Here is a 23418-nt window from a genome sequence, read left to right on the forward strand (position 1 = left end):
ATTTTATAAATATAATATAACTCATACATATATCCCAAAAATGGGAAGAACACTGGACGCGATTCCTTAATTGTTGACTATGGAGAAGACAACAAGTAACAAGTAGTAAAGAAGTAACAAGTAACTTGTTCCATAAATATAGTGAAAGGTGGAATAATATAGGAACCAACAAAATATGCTCCCATACTTAGCATTAATAGTTAGTATTTCAAAAAAACATTTGTTTGATTATTAGAATTCATTCAATTCTAACTTATAATAGGGATCATAAACTATTGATTTTTCAATGATTGTCCAAAATCTTTCACTAACACTGCATCGAAATTTATAAAGTTAGAATGTTTTTTTCTTTATTTATTTATTCATTTATTCATATGCAAATACAATTCAGGTAAAAGCAACACACATTTGCCCAGAACTGCTTCAAACCTTAATTTGAAACCTTTTAGTTGCTCTTTAGAGCTCTTTAAATACAACTTACTTATAATATGTAATATATAATATGTACTCTTGAATATAAATAAAAATTAGAAATCCAAGTACCCTTTCAAAATTGTTCAATCACGACATGTTTCAGCTATATTATGCCATTATCAAGTGATTGGAAAATATGTAATTATATGTGATTAATAATAATAATTTTATTTATTTTCCAATCACTTGATAATGGCATTATGTAGCCGAAACATGTCGAGGTTGAAAATTTTAAAAGGGTGTTTGAATTTCTAATTTTTATTTATATTCAAGAGTACATATTATATATACATATTATAAGTAAGTTATATTTAAAGAGCTCTAAAGAGCAACTAAAAGGTTTCAAATTAAGGTTTGAAGCAGTTTTGGGCAAATGTGTGTTGCTTTTACCTGAATTGTATTTGCATATGAATAAATGAATAAATAAATAAAGAAAAAAACATTCTAACTTTATACATTTCGATGCAGTGTTAGTGAAAGATTTTGGACAATCATTGAAAAATCAATAGTTTATGATCCCTATTATAAGTTAGAATTGAATGAATTCTAATAATCAAACAAATGTTTTTTGAAATACTAAGTATTAATGCTAAGTATGGGAGCATATTTTGTTGGTTCCTATATTATTCCACCTTTCACTATATTTATGGAACAAGTTACTTGTTACTTCTTTACTACTTGTTACTTGTTGTCTTCTCCATAGTCAACAATTAAGGAATCGCGTCCAGTGTTCTTCCCATTTTTTGGATATATGTATGAGCAGTTCTGTATATATTTATACTCGTAGAATAGAATCCATATGCTGGTCAATTGATGAATTGAAATAAAATAAAGCATTACAGCTTGAGCATATATAATGATTATAAATGTCATATTCACATTTTTATAATGACGTAAAATAGGCCTGTCAAATACAATCTAACAGTGAGGTACCTATAGCCTAGTGTAAGTTTTGTTTACCAGTGTACCTCTATTCCGTGTGAGAAATTGAGGGCTTGAAGGAGTTCAAAAAACACTCAGAGAATTCCTTATTGTATTGTGTCCATACAGATTATCAAATTTCTTTGTGGGTTATGTTTGATTAATGTATGTTATGTGAAGTCTGTTGTGTTCTATTGACTGTTTTGTTGAAATATGATGGATTGTAGTATATTATATTAGATTAAACTTTGACGTGTCATTTACTGCGGGAGCGTCGTTGCTTCCTTAATGTAGTTACATAATTATAATGAACAAGTAAAGTAGAGTAGAGTAAGTTGAAAACCAATCAATAATAATTGAATATTATTGTAAAGAAAATTATTTTAGATTATACTCACTTTTCTTTGAAACTCAGCATCTTTTTCATGTCCTGAAAAAGTATTACCTCAATATTAATTTTTCCTTTACAGTGAATTCTAAAATCAAATCATGATATTACTTTAAGTAGTGGACAATCCTGTGTGTTATTCAATTGCTGGATTCTTGGAAATGTGGATGTAGGCTATTCCATGAATGTCATTAATTAATTTGTTTTCAATGATTATTGTGAAGACGTGTCACGAAAGTTATTCTATTACAATATGAAAAAATATATAATTTATTGTTAAACAAAAGTCCAAATTGAATGCTGTAAATCACCCCGAAGACTTCAGCTACTACAAAAATATTGACAACAGGGCTGATAAATGATTTTTGAATAGTAGCGCTCATCAATTTCCTTTTAGCTGTTTACCCTGTTGTCAATATTTGCAGTAGCAGAAGTGTGATTTACAGCATTCAATTTGAATTTTAAATAATAATTATTTATTCATTAGCATTTGAATAATTGCAATATCTCAGTAATTTCCATCTGTAAAAAAGACAACAGAATAAAAGTATAATAAAATATATTGTATTATTGATTTTTTAAGTACCTCAATTCTTTTCTGGTTATATTGCTCCATCTCACAACAGTTCATGCACTGATTTAGGAAGTCTTGCTCTAATTTGATTACTACATGTTTCAAATTGTCATTCTGCTCTCTAAGGTCTTTTACCCAGTGCTGGAATATCTCCAACTGGATCTAAAAAAAAACAAAAAGATTTATCAATAATGAATGAGCTATAAAACAAACATTAAAAGTAAGACTACTGTAGTATGTTTCTTTGTCGAAAAGTTGATTGTAAATTATGAATAAATGAATAAATAAATGAATTACATTGAATAAATTTAAAATATTGTGATAAGTGTATTTTATTTTATTCAATATTCAAATCTCTTGTTATTAAAAAGAACGACTAGCAGTCAAATTTTTCCAATCGATCTCGATGTCACAGTGAGTGAATAAATTCATTTATTGAAAAAATTGACTGCTAGTCGTTTTTTCTAATGGAAAAAAAGTGATTCAATAATAAGCAGTTCGTGATGAAAAACAACATTGAAGTATTTCATTTATTCATTCATGTATTTATTATTGTGTATTGTATTTATTCTATCATTTATGTGCTGTTCCAGCCAAAGAAACTTAAGTACCTTCAAGATGGATTCTTAAGCTGCGTTTACACCAAAGTTATCAACAAAATGTTTATTTCTCCGTCCTTATAAAGATTGTATTAGATTGACCATAACTTGTCATACACATGATGAACATATATGTGTTTGTCAAGTTTGGTTCAATCTAATAGTATCTATGAGGATTAAGTTATTAATATTTTGTTAATAAATTTGGTTTAAACGCAGCTTTACATAACAGAGACAGTAAACAGTAAAAGTATATAATATAATATCTATAATGAAAACACAAAGTGGTTAACAAATACGGTAGGCCTAATACAAAGTGATAAAAGTTTTTTTTTCTTGATTCTTTTTGAAATTTTGTAGTTTCTTAAGATTTTGTATACTATTAATGTAAGAGTCTATATATTCCTTCTTTCATTTTTTTCTATCTTTTGTTTGATCATTTTTTATTGTGATTAAATATAGGAAGAAAGGCCCTACACAGGATTACCTTTGGGGCTTCATTTAGACTATGATGATAAACATGTATTGTGCATGCGTGGGAGTTTGCTACACCAGTTATGTTATTTTATTTCAATTTGTTTGAACAATGTTTGTTTTTGGTCAAATAAATTATTATATTATTATAAATAATAAAAAGTGGTTGACAATTTAAATTTGTGTTTTCATTATGGAAAAGTACCACAACATCACTCACAACACAACTGTAAGGTATATAATGTCTATGAGTTTTAATATAATTTTTATACTCGCTCAGCCAGTATAAATGGGAAAAGTCAAACTAAAACTCGTAGGAATTATTTTTATTCACTGTTTACTAATGTCACTACTATGTGAAACAAAAATATTGATAAAAATCGGATTATTTTGATAATATATGGAAAATAGCCTACGAAGAAAATAAAAACGAACTGAGAACTCACATCTTTTCCTTCACTTGCTGCCTCTAGCCGTTCCTCATAAATTCTGTCAATTTCCTGAGCAATCTGAAAGCAATGTTGAGATCCACAGTCATTACTACCATTATTTGACATCACATGATGGTGAGGATGCCGGTTTATTACACCATTATCCGAATATGGCGAATCATCATTACCGCTTTTACTGATTGAGTTTCTACATTCTAATAATCTTTCATCTCCGTCCATTGACTACTATAATTTATGGATTTTTTTTAAATTGAAATTTGTTTACAATAATGTGTAATTGTAAACAGATAGGATGCAGTCACCCTGAACTGAAAACTGCATTTTTGGAAAATATATTTCAACTGTTAAAAATATGAGATGAATGATTGAATCAGCTGAAATTTGGAACTGCTGTGGAAATTTTTCTGCTAAAGATTTGATTTTTTTTCAATGTAATTGCATATTTTTTGGTACGAAATATTTGTGAAACAGTTATTTTCAAAGAGGAATCTTGAACAATTAATATTATATCACATCACTCTAAACAACTTGAAGTATCATAAAGTAATGATGAAAGATTTTTATATCATGTGAAAGTACAAAATTAATTCCGAACAAGATTTATAAATTTTTGAAATTGAGATTCAACACTATGCCCAATTTCTCAGTCGTTCCATAAACTGTTTATCCATTCAATAACTTTATTGAACCGATAAACATAAGAAATGCGTTTCTAGAACGCTCCATAAACTTATTAAATCCATAAATCTCTCGATAAACTATAGTGCCAAAATCCAGTCTATAGGCTAGATATTTATGGAGAGGATTAATATGTGAAATTTTTGGAATAGAACGGAATAGATGAAATTTTCGGTTACAAGCAAAAAATGAAGTTCAAAAACTAAATTTAAAATTAAGATGCGTTTACACAAAAATCTTTATAGATCTATTAGATCTTTATAGATTCTATTAGATTGGAATGAACATGACAAACACCTATATGTTCATCATGTGTATGATATTTTACGTTCAATCTAATAGAATCTATAAAAATTAAGTTATTAACATTTTGTTAATAACTTTGGTGTAAACGCAGCTTAGTGTAGGTTACCAGCATTTTAAAAATAAAACAGATTTATTGACAAGATCAAAAAATGGTCAACATTGAAAGATTTCTTGAAATTATAATTGAATTCTGTTCAATTTTAAACAGAAGCTTTGAATTTACGTATATGGAGGAGTGGAAATACTAGCAAAAATAGAAAACCATGTCCTACAGTCAAAATACAATTTTTTCATTTCAATACGGTAACTTTTCAAAGCCTCCACAACTAATCAAATCAATATTTTGGATCATATTGTCATAGAAGTGTTATGTTCTATCAGAATAATCCGTTAGATTTCAGGATTTCCTAGCAGGGAAGCACTTCCTCAGGCAGGGAAGCCGCCTCAAGAGAATCAAAATGTCAAACACTCATATGTTTGACACAAAGATTGGATCTTCTCAGCTATAAAGTACTGTATATCATAATGGTAGAATCTTAATTCATTAGTGTTTTTTTTTAACAAATTATAAATCTATACATAATTAATTCATTATTTTTACAAATTTAACGAAAAAATCGTCATCTTAACCCTACACCGCATGAATTTTTTTTTAGTCATGAAATAATTATAACACATTGGTAATACTTCAAATAAAGAAGGAAAAATAGTGAAAAAAATCTTACTCACCATTTAAATCTCTTTATGCATGTAAATCCGGTTTGGGTCTCACGAGGTACACTGTGCGTATTGGGCCCAGAGGTGTAAATCGGGTTCGGGTCCCAGGAGGTACACTGTGCAGTGACTTGTTTGTCCACATAACACACTCATAACTGAACACTATTTACACAATTTACACTATTTACACAATTTACACTACTATTGATTACTGTTGTTACTGTTGATTACTGTTGTTACTGTTGATTCCTTGTTGAAAAATTTGAAAATAACTGACTTGTTAATTTATTTACAATTTGGTTCTTGAAAAGGTAGGCTAATGTTGTGATACTGCATAAAACAATTTTTCTGTTTATGTAAGCATAAATAGACATTACACTTGACACATTTTGAGTATGTTTTTGCAGAGCAATTAGGGAGTTTGCAGCGCTGGCGCACTTCAGTGAACTCTGGCAGTGGGAAACTTGGTCCAATCGTATGTCCTTTGGTGGAGCTGGTGCAGTAGGCCCTTTTTTCTTTTTTGATTGTATCTGGCTTTCTACTGTGCTGCTTGCTGGGCGGCCTCTTCCAGGTGTAATGGGCTGTCCATATTTGCACAGAACAACACTTAGTTCAAGACGAAAGTCACTCAGCTTCATTTTGGGTTTGTCTCCTTTTTGTTTCATGCTTCTCTTATAAAGCAACCAGGAATTCACTATCATGAGGTCAAGAATATGGAAAAACAATCTAAAATACCATTTCTTACTTCTTAGAGTGTTTTTGTACCTTCCAATAAGGCTGTCAAGTAGGTCGACTCCACCCATGTGTTTGTTGTAAACTTTTACAACATTTGGACATTGAACTTCAACATGACTTCGAGTCTTTCTCTCATACCTCTTGACTACAGTTGTTGGTTGTACTCCAACAAATGTCGAAGCCAAATGAACAACTTTGTTGTCATTCCATCCAACAGCAGATATTGTTATGCCATCAATTGTAGTAGTCACCTCCTCTGAAATTCCACGAGGCTCTTTCCGGAATTTTTCATGTGGAGTGAGTATTAAATCTTGAAACCTATCCCTTCGAAAGGTACCCAAACCATGAATTTCCTTTTTTTCTAGATAAACAAGGAGTGGAAGAGAAGTATAATAGTTGTCAAAATAGAGTTTGTGATGCACTCCAGGAGGGATACCTCTTGCTAATCGTATAACAACATTAGCACTGCCTCCTAAATCTGGCTCCCCGATTTGGCCACGTATGATTGGGTCATCTTCAAGACCAGAGTATATTTCTGCCTTATAAGAAAATCCACTTACTCCTGCCAAAATAACAATTTGTATCCCCATTTATGTGGTTTTTTTGGGAGATATTGTTTCAAAAAATGACGTGCCTTGGTAGCACATATTTGTTCATCGACTGATAAAGCCTCTTCAAGGGGAACCAAGCTACATCTTTCATTGAAATTATCTAACACTTTTCTTATTTTATGTAGTCTATCATGTCCATCTTCACCGGGGGGTACAAGAGTGTCATTATTATTAAAATGTAAAAAATGTTTGATTGTTTCAAACTGTTTTACAGACATTGTTTGCTGAATGAGCTGGTTTCCAACAACATCATTCCAATATTTCCTGGAATCACTAATGTGCACCAATGACATCATTATGCAAATACCCAAAAACTTTCTAAGCTCGGTTTTTGTGAGTGAAAAAGGTTTACTTGGGTCTAACTGAACACTATATATTTTTGTTTCCTCACAAATAGTTTCTAATAAATCCTCAGTAAGGAAGAAATTAAAAAATTGTAATGGGGTTTGCAAATTTAAAATGTCCTGAGGCAAGTCTTCACTAGCTGAGAATTTAAAATCTGTTGCATCCCTATTTAGAGGTTTTCTTTCCCATTTTAAAACTGGTTTAATTCTCTTTTGCTTTTTAGGGGGTGGTTGTGAGTCACCTAATTGTGTGTGATCTTGTTTTTTAGGTCTACCCCTAATGTTTGTTGGTGATGGTTCATGTAGGCCTGCATCGCTTGGCCTAGTTTGTTTACGAAGTGCCCTTGACCTAGTGGAATGTTTTGGTTTTTGTAGTACCGGTATGGTTGATGATTTAGGCAGTTTTGTCACATCAGGAGCAAGCACAAATACATTTTCCAAATTAGCAGTAGCAGTTGACGGTTTAGGTTCTAGATCTGTGGTAAGAGAATTCACAGATGAAACATTCAATTGAGATGTTTCATCATCGGATTGCACAAAAACAACAAACTCATCTGGGCCTAGGCTTACATTTTCTGAGGGAGAAACTGCCTGCTTCTGTTCTTGATCAAGTGAGGATACAGCTATATCACATAAGCCTACCTGTTCAGAATGGGTTTCTTCAGTTGTGGAAGTCCATAATTCAACATTAGTTTGTTCTGGTTCAAAGGCTAAACGTTTACTTATGTCTAAATTAGGGCTACCATCATGTTCACATTCGTCTTCACTGTTGTCCAATTCATCGTCACTTCCCTCTGGTATGGATAAAATTATATCTAATTCAGCTAATATTTGATCATCACTCAGTTTATTTGACATTTTAAATTACTATGAATAACACATTTGAAATAAAAACAACACAACATAATACATAACCTGAACGACAATCTTCACACGTGCATCGCGTCAACAGAACTGATGACAAAGTTGGTGCAACACAGCTGTGAACTGTCTGCTAAACTGCACTGTGGGTCTCACGTGGAACAAACCGTTTTTAGTTTCCGGTATATTTCCATGGCAACAAAAGTCCCAAATAACCATATTACCGTATTCTGTAATATATTTGTCAACAGAATATATTTTTACATAGTTAAAATCTGACAGAACAGAAAATAAATAAAAAAATTAAAACACGTATTTTGTACAAGACATCTGTTTCAACAGAGCCATTGTGCAATAGAACTGTTTGCTGTCTGGTGCTGCTTTCTGATGGTGAAATGCCGAACTAACTCCTAGCCATGCTTTGGGTCTGACATGGAACACTGTGCGAACTGCTATGACACTAAATGCATTATTTATTATGATTTTTCTGGTATGGGTCTCAGATGACCCACCATGCGGTGTAGGGTTAAAAGGAGGAAGTACCGTAAGAAAAATATTCTTAGAACTGGAAAGAGTTATGAGAAATAGTGGATGATTTACAAGGGAGAGAAAGAAAAACAAAAGTGCGTGTGAAGAGGTGAGTGAGAGAGAAAGAAGAGCAGAGTGAATGAGAGAGGGAGTGAGTGATGGAGAGAGTGAGAGAGAGAGAAAGAAATAGAGAGTAAGTGAGAGAGCAGGACGCGCTTTTCTGTGCAGAGAAGAGTGTAGTTCCAAGCCCAATCACTCACAAGCTCGCAGTACAAATTTTGCCATGATCCAGTGTGTAGGCTATACTAAAGAAATTGAAGAACTTTTCCTTAAACGCCGGTGATTTACCTGGAAACTGCAGTTTATTCATTTACTTATTAATTTCATCAAGGAAGTAACACTTGCGGAAAAGAGCAACCGGTATATGCTTACAATCTATTTTCAATTCTGATTTCTCGATTAATAGTTGGTTGATGTTCTAACCATATTTCATATACTCATGCTTGATGAATTATTTGTTTTGGATACGTTTACTCTCTTAAGTTTGAACAGTTGCAGTTTGAGATAGTTTTAAAATTATAGTGTGTTTTGTTGGTTTCTGATCACTATACTGTGAAGGTTTCGATTATTTTCAAAAAATAATTCAATTTTTGAAAGCTTTGAAAAGGATTAGAGAAGGGAAACTCAGCAAGTACTGGTGAGTAGCTATAAATTATTTATCCAAAGTCAGAAAAGCTTGATTATTAAATGTGTTGTCATAAAACCTATGAAAACTGTACAATGCATAATACAACTGAGACGATTGTACAAAATTTAATAAAATAAAAAAATAGTTGCATAAGGAAAATTTGTTATTGTTGAACCAACAGATTTCGATTTTTAATTATATATCAACCATTTTACCAGCTCTTGAATTGTACTTAAAATATTAAAGAAAAATGTATCGTATAATTTTATTTAGTTGATCTGAAAATTTGAGCTCATATTTTATTTGTATATATTTACTGATATGAATTTAACTTCTTCATTGATTACCATTATTGTAAGATTCACACCAATTATTTATTATTCATTTATGAGTTATTATTATCATCTATTATTTTGCAAGTGAAAAACTTTTTCAAGTTTATTACAGTGTAGCCTACCTCTAATAAATGGAAGCCTTCTATTATACAGTAATGCCATTGAACTGTCAAATATGTCTCGCTCCAGAATGAAGTAGCATTCATTGAGAAGATTTGAACGGGTTCCAATTCCCAGGAAAGCTTGAAGGATTCAGTTTCCTATTCTTATGATAAATGAAAAATAATTGTTCAATTAAATTGAATCATCTTCCTTATGGTTTCTCACATACATTTATTATACCGTATCAATTATGTATTTTCCATTTATAAGTTATATTTAGCATGTATTGTTTGCAACCTGCAACCTCAAATTTTTTCAATTCATTGTTTTTTAAAGATGATGGTTTCTTGATCCATTCTGAGCTGCTATGTATTAACACACTTTTTTCTATGTATTTAAAATTTAAACAACACGACATGCAGTCAAATATTAAGTAAATAATTAAAAACTTTTACTTACTGACTGAAGTACTTTCGATCGTCTAGCGATCATTTTCAACAGTTTTTTTTGTTCATATGTGTGTATGGGGACTTTTTATTGCTCTAAATGGAATTTTTAATTTTTTAATTGATTAAAAACTTAAACTATTTTTCTGAACATTTGAGTGGTGTAGGATTTCGCATGACTGATAAACGTTACTTACAGTATTTTGTGAAAATGCGCACAATTTGACATGCTTTGCAAAAATAACCAATTGATAACACGAGTCCTACAAGTTTAGTTGCTTGTCAAGAATTTAAGGATATGCCAATCATCCATAAAGAAAAACTAGACGACAAATTGCATTAGAAAATGAGTTGAGCTGTTATTTATTTATTAAGATGCCCAACTTTTCCTCTCCTTAACATTGATTCTTGTTGTTCAGAGAAAAATTTTTCTGAATTAACTTACTTATAGAAATTTAATAAGTAATATTTACTTGAATTTAAGATTTAAAATTACATGTACGGTAACAGGCTCTTGATATAACCCATTTTTGATCAACAAAAAAAGTGTTCATGAATAAAATATTTGATGGATGAGCCAATCAGAGATTGGTAACTTAGATTCAGAATATACCATGCAAAAGACATCTATATATGATTCTCTTTTGTTCTATTATATTATGAAGATTATTTTTTTGAGGATTTTTAATATTCATCTCTCTATAAATACACTGACTCTATATATTATTATATTATGAAGATTATTTTTTCGAGGATCTTTAATATTCATCTCTCTATAAATACACTGACTCTATCAATATATAAGCCTACAGTACATGTATACCGGTACCGTATAATGAACTAATTGGGAATAAAACTGATATAATTCAACTTCTTCACTAATTACTATTATTGCTGAAATGAACTTTGCAATTTTGTGTTGAGAGATTGCGAAAAGAAAGTTGGACCTTCACATTATTATTATTACTGGCATTAAAATTACGATTGGAGAAGAGAAATTATTGTTCAAAGTAAGATTATATACTTATTTAATTTTATAATTGACTTACTCTCATCTAAGTAGGCTATACAGAGAGCACCATATATTTGAAAATATGAGTTTGAATAAATTCAATTTCTTCTTCTCCTTCCTCCTCTTCTTCTTCTTCTTCCTCCTCCTCCTCCTCCTCCTCCACCACCACCACCTCTTCTTCTTCTTCTTCTCTTCTCTTCTTCTTCTTCTTCCTTCTTCTTCTTCTTCTTTCTTCTTCTTCTTCTTCTTCTTCCTTCTTCTTCTCTTCTTCTTCTTCTCTTCTTCTTCTTCTTCTTCTTCTTCTTCTTCTTCTTCTTCCTTCTTCTTCTTCTTCTTCTTCTCTTCTTCTTCTTCTCTTCTTCTTCTTCTCTTCTTCTTCTTCTTCTCTTCTTCTCTTCTTCTCTTCTTCTTCTTCTTCTTCTTCTTCTTCTTCTTCTCTCTTCTTCTTCTTCTTCTTCTTCTTCTTCTTCTTCTTGTTTGCATTCTTTTCTTCAACTCCATTATTTCTTCAGATATTCTTCGTCTAAAATATTAATAATGAAAGTGAGTTTCTTTCAAAATCTTGAATTTTATTCCAGTTTTTTTCTACCCTGACCAATCAATAATAATTTTGCATGAAATTGCGATAGAATCTAATCAGGAAACCAATAGATTGCTCTATTAATTGACCATCAATAACCAGGATGATACTGCAGTGTTGCAAAATTATTATTTCAGTCTCTTGGAATGTCTTATTCTTGAAACTCTCCTGAAAAAACTCAATGTCATAGCAATTAGAGCCTACAAAGGTGAGAACTATTCAACAAAACTATCAAATTTTTCTTCCTCTTCTTCTCCTCCTCCTCCTCCTCCTCCTCATCCTTCTTCTTCTCCTCTCCTCTCTTCGTCTACTTTGTGTTGTGATTTACTGCCTTGACATTGGTCTGCTTTGTTACATCATTCTATTAATATTTTCAAAACTCAATTCACAAAACAAACGAGACTCATCTAATGAGAGAACAATTATATAAAAAAGTGGAGAGGGGAATACACCAAATTGAAATTGGAATTCTCAGTTAGCGTGAAATTGGATGAGAAACTATAATTCTATGAGTTTTAATGGAAAGTGAGTATGCTAGATTGCTATTTTATAATGTGTGTGCTCTATCGATTTATTGTTTCAGAATCGGATAAATTAGTGAACTATAATTTTTCCCTACTAATCAATGAACAGTCAAATTTGTAAAATGAATGAATGAATTTTATTTGCCAAAAACAAAATACAAAAAAAGCTTTACAAAAAATAAGTATATGCTACTGCACTTAACTAAAATGAATACATAAAAAATAAGGAAATGTTAATTTATTTAATTAGAAAAAACGAAATGATATCCTTATTTATGATATTATAAATAATAATCATTAAATGAAGATTCAGTTCATGCTCACATGCATGAGGTACGGTACAGTAGGTGAGGCAAAAACACCGGCAAAAGGAAGATCCCTTGTGCGCCAGATGTGGATCGTAAAATATCAGCTCAATCAGAGTAATATATAAACTTCAATTTAGTGTATGTAGGTAGTGTTCAAACATGTAATTTATAATATAAAATTGATTATTATATAAAAGTCAACTATTGGAAATAATTCAAGTTCAGCCATGCCTCTTCGGCTCTTTTTCTGTGTTTATTAATTATTACTTCGGAAATTCACTTTCCAGTATACCGGTATTTATAAATTATCCGGTATTATAAATTATATCCGGTATTTATAAATTTACTGCTTATGTAGTAAAGTTGCCTTCTAAAAAGAGTTGATTTGGTATTAAATATTTTATATTTTCTTATTGAATTGGGTCTAAGACTATAATTTATGTCATCGGCTAGAATGTATTAAAATAATAATATATTCAAGTATAATAGAATACAATTTTACAACTACCGTACTAAATACCTGTTAAAGCTAATAGATATTATATCTCATAATTAATAACTTAACTCCACAATAATCAATTTTTGCTATCAACACAAAAAATAACACATTATTTTTAAACAAAAGAGTAGTTGGGCTAATGATCTACGATAATAGGGTAGGCTTTATCAATTAGGTGAGCACTGCATCACGTTTTGGCCTGGAGCTTCGTCAAAATGAGGTGATAAGACTTGGACAACGGTTATATTATTAAAAGTCCAAAACAGAAATAGCGTTAGGCCTATAGTCTTTTGGATTCTCAGCTGGGGTATTTGAGTATTTCCTATACATATTCCAAAACAACATACATTGTATATACATGTATGTTCAAATATGGGCGAGGGAGAAGAAAGAAAAAGGAGAAGAAAGAAGAAGGAGGAGAAGAGAGAAGGAGGAGAGGAAAAGACTTAAATCAAATGGACAATTGAAGAATATTAATCTAGTGGACAATTTGAAACTAAATTAGGAAATTGAAGAAGTTTTGGGCAATAGCCTGTTTTTTCTTTTCCGGTCGTTGTATTGTTTTTGCCAACCTAATAAATAAATATGCAAGAGAGAACAATAATTTTCTTATGGAAAATGACTTGAGAGAGAAAATGCAGAGAGACCGATGATTTCTTATGAAAAATGTATTTTTTCGCTGACCAATAGAGATGTTACATGAGAGACGAAAGGAGATACCCTATTATTAGAGATATATGACACTCTTCGATAAGACAAAGATAGAGGAAGAGATAAACGCAACATAAAATAAATATCCATTTCTGGAAGAGTCTTTTAAGAATTTCAAATTTTTTTGTAGAATAAGCGAAAATATTCTGGAGAATCGAAATAAATTATCTACCCTATTTATAAAATAGAATTATAGTACCCTTTTTGAAATTAATAGAATAATAAATTAAAAATACAAATTAAAAGAACTAGTTTCAGTGTTCACACTATCTTCAGGATTTAAAAAATAAATTTCAAATGGACGTTTTATTAATATCTAGCATATATATACTAAGTAAGTTATTATTATAGGAAAATTATTAGAAACATCTTATTTTTATATAAACAACATACAACTAGTTACGAGCACTTATGCCATTTTAAAGTCAAAATGAAAATGGCATGAGTGCTCAAAGCTAGGAGTGTTTATTAATAAAAAATAATATAAAGAGGGTAAGTAACTAGTAATTTTCTAGAATAATTAAACGTTCAAGTAAACTCATTGAAATAAAAACCACTACATCCAAACAACCCAGATTAGGCAGCATGCATGAGTTAGTAATGAATGAGAGAGCGGTACTTTATAGACTACTATTTATATGCAGGCTATCAATCACGATTTTATCTATTCACGATTTATTTCACACGTCATATATGAAAAAATAGAATTTTATAGTCATCAAATTTATTCTGAACATAAACAACACCAAGTTTATACAGCTAATAACATCAACAATATATATCACACATATCATACAGAGTCGAAAGTGACATTTCACGCCAATTAACATCAAAAATGTTATGTCAATAACATGCAAAGTAGAATAAATCAGACATCCATACATCATAGATAACACTATGTAGGCTATAAATTGTGTTGTATATTGTTTGAGAGACTTGCAAGTCTGAAATTTCTAAACGCATCATTTCAAATTCAAATTTCCAGCCTGAATTCAATTCGCAGAAACGTTTAGGATGAATCTGATTGAGGATAGGCCTCTCACTGTTATTAACTAGGATGACCAAGCCTTGTCAGCTCTATTCATTCTGAATAACAAAAATACTACTAGGTCTATCACACTCAACTGTATATTCATGACACTTCACGCCTACCATATGTTATAGTCTACTTTATATAGTGGGGTTCACAGCTTAAACTGTTTTAGCAGTCCTTATATAAAAACCAACATTCATGCTTTCCATCCTGCCAATGCAGACAGTTAAAAAGTCTATAGTGAGGTCCACGCTATAATGGCAATGTTTGAATAGCGATGGTATTGCTATCCTTGTCTATAATTCAACACAGCGAATAGAACTATCTCTCTCTCGCTTTGCTCTGTTGCCAGATCGGCTTTCAACAATTCAGAATTGATAATCAATCAACAAAATACTTCATCTTAATCATAGAAATTAATTGTGAAATAATTGAAAAATATAATTTCTTGCTTGAAAAAATATAATTGATTATTTTAAACGAGAATGAACAATTAATATTACATTAATAAACCAGTATCAGCTACCATCTATAGAGGGTTTTGACAAGACAGAGGATCGGCAACGTTGTTCTCCTATCTTTCTCCACTGTCATTATAACGTGGACCTCATTATAGTATGATTCTATGGTGAGGTGCACGTTATAATGGCAGTGGAGAAAGATAGGAGAAAAACGTTGCCGAACCTGTCTTGTCAAAACCCTCTATAGATGGTAGCTGATACAGGTTTATTAATGTAATATTAACTGTTCATTCTCATTTAAAATAATCAATTATAATTATTAAGCAATAAATTATATTTTTTAATAATTTCATAATGAAATAAAAACACATATATTGTCAAATTCTACTCAGTTGAATTTATATAATTAAGATGAAATAGTTTGTTTATTATTAATATTCTACATTGTTTAAAGGTGATCCACTGGCAACAGAGCAAAGCGAGAAAGAGATAGCGCTATATTCGCTTTGTTGAAAGATAGACAAGAATAGCAATACCATTACTAGTCCAACACTGCCATTATAACGTGGACCTCACTATATATGTTATAGTGAAATTTACTTTAAACTGTTAACATTCTTTATATAAATAACAACAGCATATCAGTCCCATTTAACTAATGCTGACATTTCAACGTGAATCTCACTATATGAATAGCACGCATCAGTAATCAGTTTGTCTTTGTCAGTTGTTAGAATTAGCTGATAAACTCTCTCTGTCTTTCACTACTAGAAAGAGGAAAGCGATGTACTTCTGTGTGGGGCATTGTTTACTGGACAATGTCTATGGAGAGGTGTGTAATGTGAAATGATGTATCATTGTGAAAAATAGGAGGGAACAGTGTTTACAGTTTGTAGTGGTGTGGGGAGTTGTCATACAAAAGTGGAGTACGGTACGTACCTGTTCTAGAGACTAGAGTAGATAGTATGTTTCCCGGAGCTCTATAACGACGAATATTGCTTATTGAATAAGAGTAGATTGATTGATTGAGTACTTAATTTATGTGGATTACATTATAAACTGGCTTATACACTTATACAATAGCTCACAATACAGCAAAGTTTTAGATGAATTTACATAACTTAAACAAAGAAAATAATTATTGAACTGTACAATGATATGAAAAAAATCAATTTGGAATAACTAAACAAGATAATATTGTAATGCATCTACATAAATTGGCGGAGCTTTGGACATGTCAATGAATATTAAAAATATCCTTCCCAGTAACTCTCTACCAAGAACGTTACTTCCATTTATACGACTAAAGATTTGTTCACAAATAAAAATTTTGTAGAAGTTTTAATATTTATATGAAAATTTAAGAACAAATCATATGATTAATAAAGTAATGTAATTATGTAATCAATTAAAATAAAATTATTGAAATGGAGTAGACTAATGGTGGATCAGGGTAATCAATATTCAGCAGTAATGCAGTAAATATTCTAAACAATATGAGTTTATTTACGATTGATTCTATTATGGGTTTATATTGATGTGATGGGTGAAGGGAAAATGTCATGTTATCGTTCTAGGGCTGTACAGTTTCAGTCATTTGTTCCAAAAGATGTTTTTTTGAAGTCAGGATTTGAGATAGATAGGAAGGATACATATAGATTAATCTAGAGTAGATAGTATGTTTCCTTGAGCTCAATAACGACGAATACTGCTTATTGAATAGAATATGATAATATAATATTTATTTGTTTATTTATACATTTATAGATACAATATAATTCTCAACTATGAATGATTGGGAAAGGAACAACAGGCTTAAAGCCCAAAACTGTTTTCCTTTCCCAAATTCGGATAGAAATTGTCTATTTTTTGTTATTGTCTATTGTTTAGATAGCATATTGCGACGGATATTGATAGAAAAATTATCTAAATTACAAAAAGCTGTAAAATCGAGTGATTCAGTGACATTTTAAAATTATTGTTAGTAAAAAAATGTAAAAGCAATATCATCTAAGAAATTCATTAATTTATTGTAAAATTGGAAGTCTGCTTCAGTTGTTGAAGAAAAAGTTTTGGAGGAAACGAGAGAATGTAATGGAGGGTTCTTGAGAACAAACAGGAAATTAAAATACAGTATCGTTCACTTTCCAGATAAATTATATTTGAATAAAATTAATGAAAACAATAAAAAATTTGTGGTACCCTTTTTATTTAAAACGTTTAAAAACTTAAAAACAATTCAATTGTTTTAAAGTTTTAAAAATTTCAATTATTATATAAATGAATATTATATTATCATATTCAATAAGTTCCAGTTTCTCTAATGTATAATTTAATTGTTTTAAAGTTTTAAAACGTTTTCTAATAAAAAGGGTATCTACTACAAGAGTTTTATATTGTTTTTATTAATTTGAATAAAGTAACTCATATAAGTAAAGTGATTTCATTATTGGAATAATATTGAGAGAAATATATGACAATGAAAATATTATAATATGAAAAATATTAACAATATGCTACAGAGTGGATTGTGGTGAAAATGAATATGAGTTTGGTATTGCAGATAAGTATTTAGAGTAGTACGCTATTCCATTTTCAGAGAATATTTTCAGAAAATGTTATTATTGGAATATTTTTGTTATTCATTTTTATATTGAATTATATTTTTCAATAATTTACTTATACAAACATATTATATTGAATACTTTTTGTGTAGATGAGAAATTGATATTGTGGAAATTATTCATATTAAATAAAAAGACTAAGAAATTATCAAAAACTACAGATTTTAATATATTGAATATATTAACTTACTGAGATATTTTTTGATAACATTTATCATAAGAATGAGAAATACAGTGCTATTCTTATCAAGAATGCAAACAATTTGGCAACGGTGTGAAGTTAGAAAACTGTCAAAGGATAAAGTTATGTGCTCTTTCTAATGCCAGACAATGATAGCAAACCGATGTTGATCAGCTGCTGACTTTAAAATGTGAATATCACATTAACTAATAAATGTATCAATTATACAACTCAATTTTATACTGATTTTAAGAAAAAAAGGAGTGAAGTGAACAACTACAAGACTCAACCTATTTCGGATTATGTGTAACCTTATCTAAATTTTGGAGAGGAATAGCACAAGGTTACCTTATTTTTTCTCTCCCTATATTTTGATGATGTACCTATTGTATGAATCAATAAAGAATGTATGGAAGAGTGAAACATAGATAGGTATTGGTATGGAAAAATATCCAAGTTGGCTATCTGACTTAAAATAGACCTTATCCAAAAAAAATTCAACTTCTTCTTCTTCTTCTTCTTCTTCTTCTTCTTCTATCCTACTACCGGTACCATAGGCTAAGGATTGGTACTGAAAAGGAGTTCACTCAATAATTTAATAGGAAAGAAAGTCAACAAGCAAGAAGAATAAAAAATGAAAAATAAAAGAATGCAAAATGAAACAAAACTGGCAAAGGAAGCTTTCTGACAGGTTGAAGACCTCGCGATGGCACATATGCGGTTGATTAGCGAATTCCTATGATCCGATTCACTAAGAACTGTCAGCATTGATTGAATGAGAAGCGCTGATGTTATTCATAAGGAATGCTGACAGTTTAGAGTGAATCTCATCACTCTACAGCTAAAAGACGTCGATGATTATGATCATCATCATTATTATTGAATTAAGTTATTCTCAGCAGGCAGCCGCTCAGAGAATGAAAGCCAAAAATTGACCTTGACAATGACCTTCAAGTTGTGACCTTGAAAACTCTGACCTGGCCAATCAGTTTGCAATAATTTCAAATAGTACTTCGCCTTTAACGAGCCTTATCAACATTATAGATGACCTTGGAGAGTTGAAGTGTATGGAAAAGTGAACCATCTCTGACTATACTCATAAAATCTTTATAAATCTTTTGGACAAAAATCATAAAGTGTAAATGTAACCTATTTTTGGACAATTTCTATCTAAATTTGGGAAAGGAACAGTTTTGGGCTTTAAGCCTGTTCTTCCTTCCCCAATCATTTATAGTTGAGAATGGTGTATGTATAAATAAATAAATACTCAAATTGATTATTGAGATTTAGTATTTATTTATTTATTCGTAGATACAATCACAAATCATATAAATATGATCAGGAAGGAACAACAGGCTTGGCCCAAAACTATATTACATTCCCAAATTTTTAAAATAAATAACATGTATTAGGTATACAGTACTGTAACAACTGAACAGCGCAAATTCACATGTTGTTCCAGTAAATAATTTGCATTAATCTCAGTTCAAAAAAGTATTTAAACTTTATATTTTCATGAATTTATAGTTTTTTATTTATCATAATAAATATGTTTCTGAATAAATTTATGCTATAAGAAGTTAATATCGGGGACCGAGCTTCGCTCTGGAGTACAAAACCATGAAAAGTTCATTTCGAAAGAAGAAATTATAATAACATTCATACGGTACAGAAATGATCTATCTAATCACAAAGGCCTAGTTGCACAAATGCCGGTTAAACTTTAATCCTGATTAACTTCACGTGAACCAAATGAGAGAAGACCATTTCAAAAAGGTGGATCTACTGTAATTAATCAGGATTGAAAATAACCCGCTTTTTTGCAACCCGGCACAAAGTACTAAGTACCGGATTGAAATGATTACAAAAGTTCAACAGCTGAGTCATAATTTTGACACAGTCCCACACATGAACTCACTCACTCACTTCCATCACCAACAGACGACGAAATAATTATCATCAGCTGTTTTTCCAAGGATGAATAATAATTATCCTTCAGCGAGTTTTCTCAGGGTTGATACCTAGTGCAATCGAATCTTTATATTATAAACCTACTATGTTCTGAATTTCGTGAAAATCGTTAGAGCCGTTCGGGGTACGGTGAAATACAAACATATAAACATCCAAACATCTAAACACATAAACAGAAGTTGCTCATTTAATAGTATAGGATTCAACTATGCTAAGTACTTTGAATTCTTAGATAATTATTATTAGCTATAAAGCGGTCACCCTTATGGAAGTTGTCACAATATTTGAAATAATCAACCCATGCTTGAACAAACTACAACAAATTTTGCTACACAAGAAATATTGTTTTAATATATAGTGGTTCCACTATGTACTATTAGGGTACCTATTAAGAATATCAAATTATTCTAAAAACACTTCACTTATATGGACTACTTTATTCAAATTGATAAGAACAATATAAAAACTTTTTTTACCCTTTTATTTAAAAAACATTTAAAAACTTAAAAATATTTTAACGACTAGTTTCAACCATTGGTCATTTTCAATCATTTTGAAAATGACCAATGGTTGAATATAAACTAGTCGTTAAAATATTTCAAAGTTTTTAATAAGTTTCGACCATTGGTCATTTTCAATCATTTTGAAAATGACCAATGGTTGAATATAAACTAGTCGTTAAAATATTTTAAAGTTTTTTTTTTTAAAAAATAAAATGGTACTACAAGTTCTTATATTGCTCTTATTAATTTAAAAATATTCTACTACAATCCATAATCCTACAATTATAAATATAAAAATACTAACAAGAATAATATTCTGTAACCATTTCATGAAAAAATAATAGAAACATGGAAGGAATATAATTCACATACAAACGTGTATCTTGTGATTCATTCCATTCACAACTTTAGTATTCCACTCACAAAAATATTATTTTCATTATGAATTTGAAAATAAATAATACGATAAGAAAAACGGACGTAAATTTAAAATGAAGTGACGGTAATGTGCATACAATCAACCGTTTCCCTCCAATAATTCAATGGCATCAGAATAAAGTAATAAATTAGCTGAAATGAACTGCGTTTTGAAAACAGAAATTGAAATTGTCAACCACTTTTATTTAAAAAAATGGTTGACAATTTTAATTTGTGTTTTCAATATGGAAACGTACCACAACATCACATACAACACAACTGTAAAGAACTGAGTTTTTTTTATAAGGCAGCACCAATTTACAGAAATTTGTTTTTCATGCATTTTCTCTATAGGTTAATTCTTGTTTCTTGATGTTTTGAATAATGAAGTCACCACTCACAATTTATTGATTATTCAATTATTTATCTACACTTTTTGAAAAGGAAAGTGATGATTTCTGATCACCTTCCTGCTTAATCTACTGTAATTAATGCATACTAAGAATAGATACGGCCTTCATACTTAAATGGAAGTCTAGCAGGGAAATCTCAGAATAATTATTATTAGCATGCACATTGGTGCTGGGAGATAACAGTTAGATGATTGATATGATGTGAATAATCTATATCTAATAACGTATTCTTCAACAATATTCATATTTATTTCCTATACTCTCATTCTATTAATTAGCATGTATGAACATTATCATCATCAGAATTTGCAAGAAGCTGCCAAAAATTATTTTAAAGAAACGTTCAACAGGTTGACTAGCATACTTAAATCTCACATTTATTAGGTACTAGCCGTCAGGCTCGCTTCGCTCGCCATATCCGTCTAGCCAGGGGGCTCCGCCCCCTGGACCCCCGGCTGGATCGTCCAAGAATGAGATCAGCAGGCTCGCTTCGCTCGCCTGCATTTTTCATTTGAGCATTTTTATCATAATTATGTTAGAACAATCCAGTCGGGGGTCCAGACTAAACGTCTGGCTAAACGGATATGGCGAGCGAAGCGATTCCCAGGATTGAAGTAGCAGTGCCCAATCAATTTTTCCGCGATAAATGCATTTAAATCTTCAACTTTGTGCTAACCTAACAAAGTCAACTCAACTTAATGCCAACCTGACAAAATTATTAAATTTAGTTGCCAGTTAACAACTGTTTCGAAGAGGTACTCTATCTAGATTATAGGTCTATAGTAACATATGATATGGAAATTTCAATTATAAATTAAGAGATTGGGAGAAGAAGAATATACATGCTAAAAGACAAACTTTAAACCCTTAAAAACAACCCTTAGAGTTAAAATATTGCCAAAAGATTTCTTAGTGCGCCTCTAAAGGGCCAACTGAACATACCTACCAAATTTGAACGTTTTTGGTCCGGTAGATTTTTAGTTATGCGAGTGAGTGAGTGAGTGAGTGAGTGAGTGAGTGAGTGAGTCAGTCAGTCAGTCAGTCAGTGAGTGCCATTTCGCTTTTATATATATAGATACTATTCATTTTTCTTTTCATTATTCTATGCGTGGTTAAATGGTAGAGTGAATATTAAATACAGTACAAGCTTGGCCTGGTTATCAAATAGGCCTAGTATAAAAGTCATTCTATTCTACTTGTTTTTTTTGTTGTTCTTTTGGGTCTAATGACATAATATATTACTATTGTATTTTTATATAACTATAAAGTGAAAAAACACTCACATTCTTTGGTGTGGCCACGCCAACTGTTACTATAACTGTTACTTTCTATTAAAACTTAAAACTGTTACTATAACGTGTGGCGACGCCAGAGAGTGTGAGTGTTTTTTCACTCTAAAGTTATATAAAAATACATTAGTAATAATATTAGTGAAAACAAGATGGATAACCAACAACGGACATAATATGTGTTGCACATCCTTAATTCATTAATAATCAATTCATAAGTATGATTTATGCTTATCAAGACAATGTGAATGTAGCCTATGCTTATGCCTATATAATTCAATATGTATGATCTTCAAAATCTCAATACAGTAATAAATCACCTCTCAATACATTTATATTAACATTTTAAGTGTGACAAATATTTTGTAGGCCCAATAATTGAAAATTCATTTTTTATGTGATGTTCAACTCTATCCTCTACTACTTTCCAGTTGAGTCTACATGTTTCCCAAGGTTTTCGGTGCCAAGAAGCTTTTGCAGAAGCATTTGCCAATACTAGTATGGCTGCCTAAATACACGGCAAAGGATGCCATTTCAGATGCAATCGCTGGAATTACTGTGGGACTCACACTAATGCCTCAAGCTATCGCCTATGCGGCATTGGCTGGGCTTGGGCCTCAGGTATGTATTTGACTGTATTTTATTAACGTATTTCACTG

At 30.8% G+C, this 23418-nt stretch overlaps 2 protein-coding genes across 7 annotated transcripts in view; one reads left to right on the forward strand and one right to left on the reverse strand.

The window, feature by feature from the left end:
- The window catches only part of LOC111047410 (putative leucine-rich repeat-containing protein DDB_G0290503), a 54233-nt gene that overhangs the window by 14603 nt on the left and 16212 nt on the right, over positions 1-23418 (reverse strand). For 2 of the 5 annotated variants that reach the window (XR_005572064.1, XM_022333160.2), the window contains exons 1-3: positions 3877-4291; positions 2370-2519; positions 1794-1825 (exon numbers count right to left, since the gene is read on the reverse strand). Coding sequence is in view for 1 of the 5 variants with exons in the window: in XM_022333160.2 (XP_022188852.2) it covers positions 1794-1825; positions 2370-2519; positions 3877-4101 (407 nt within the window). In the remaining 4 variants the exon portion in view is untranslated. Of the gene's footprint in view, positions 1-1793; positions 1826-2369; positions 2520-3876; positions 4292-23418 lie in introns of those variants that run through there. The other 3 variants (XR_005572067.1, XR_005572066.1, XR_005572065.1) reach the window with 3 other exon arrangements.
- LOC111047411 (sodium-independent sulfate anion transporter) overlaps positions 8920-23418 on the forward strand; it is a 33038-nt gene continuing 18539 nt past the window's right edge. The window contains exons 1-2 of one of the 2 annotated variants that reach the window (XM_039434639.1): positions 8920-9082; positions 23191-23380. In XM_039434639.1, coding sequence (XP_039290573.1) covers positions 23201-23380 — 180 coding nt within the window. In that variant the 5' untranslated portion in view covers positions 8920-9082; positions 23191-23200. Of the gene's footprint in view, positions 9360-23190; positions 23381-23418 lie in introns of both variants that reach the window. The other variant, XM_022333162.2, reaches the window with a different exon arrangement.

This window comes from Nilaparvata lugens, chromosome 8, assembly GCF_014356525.2.
Source record: "Nilaparvata lugens isolate BPH chromosome 8, ASM1435652v1, whole genome shotgun sequence".
Classification (NCBI taxonomy): domain Eukaryota; kingdom Metazoa; phylum Arthropoda; class Insecta; order Hemiptera; family Delphacidae; genus Nilaparvata; species Nilaparvata lugens.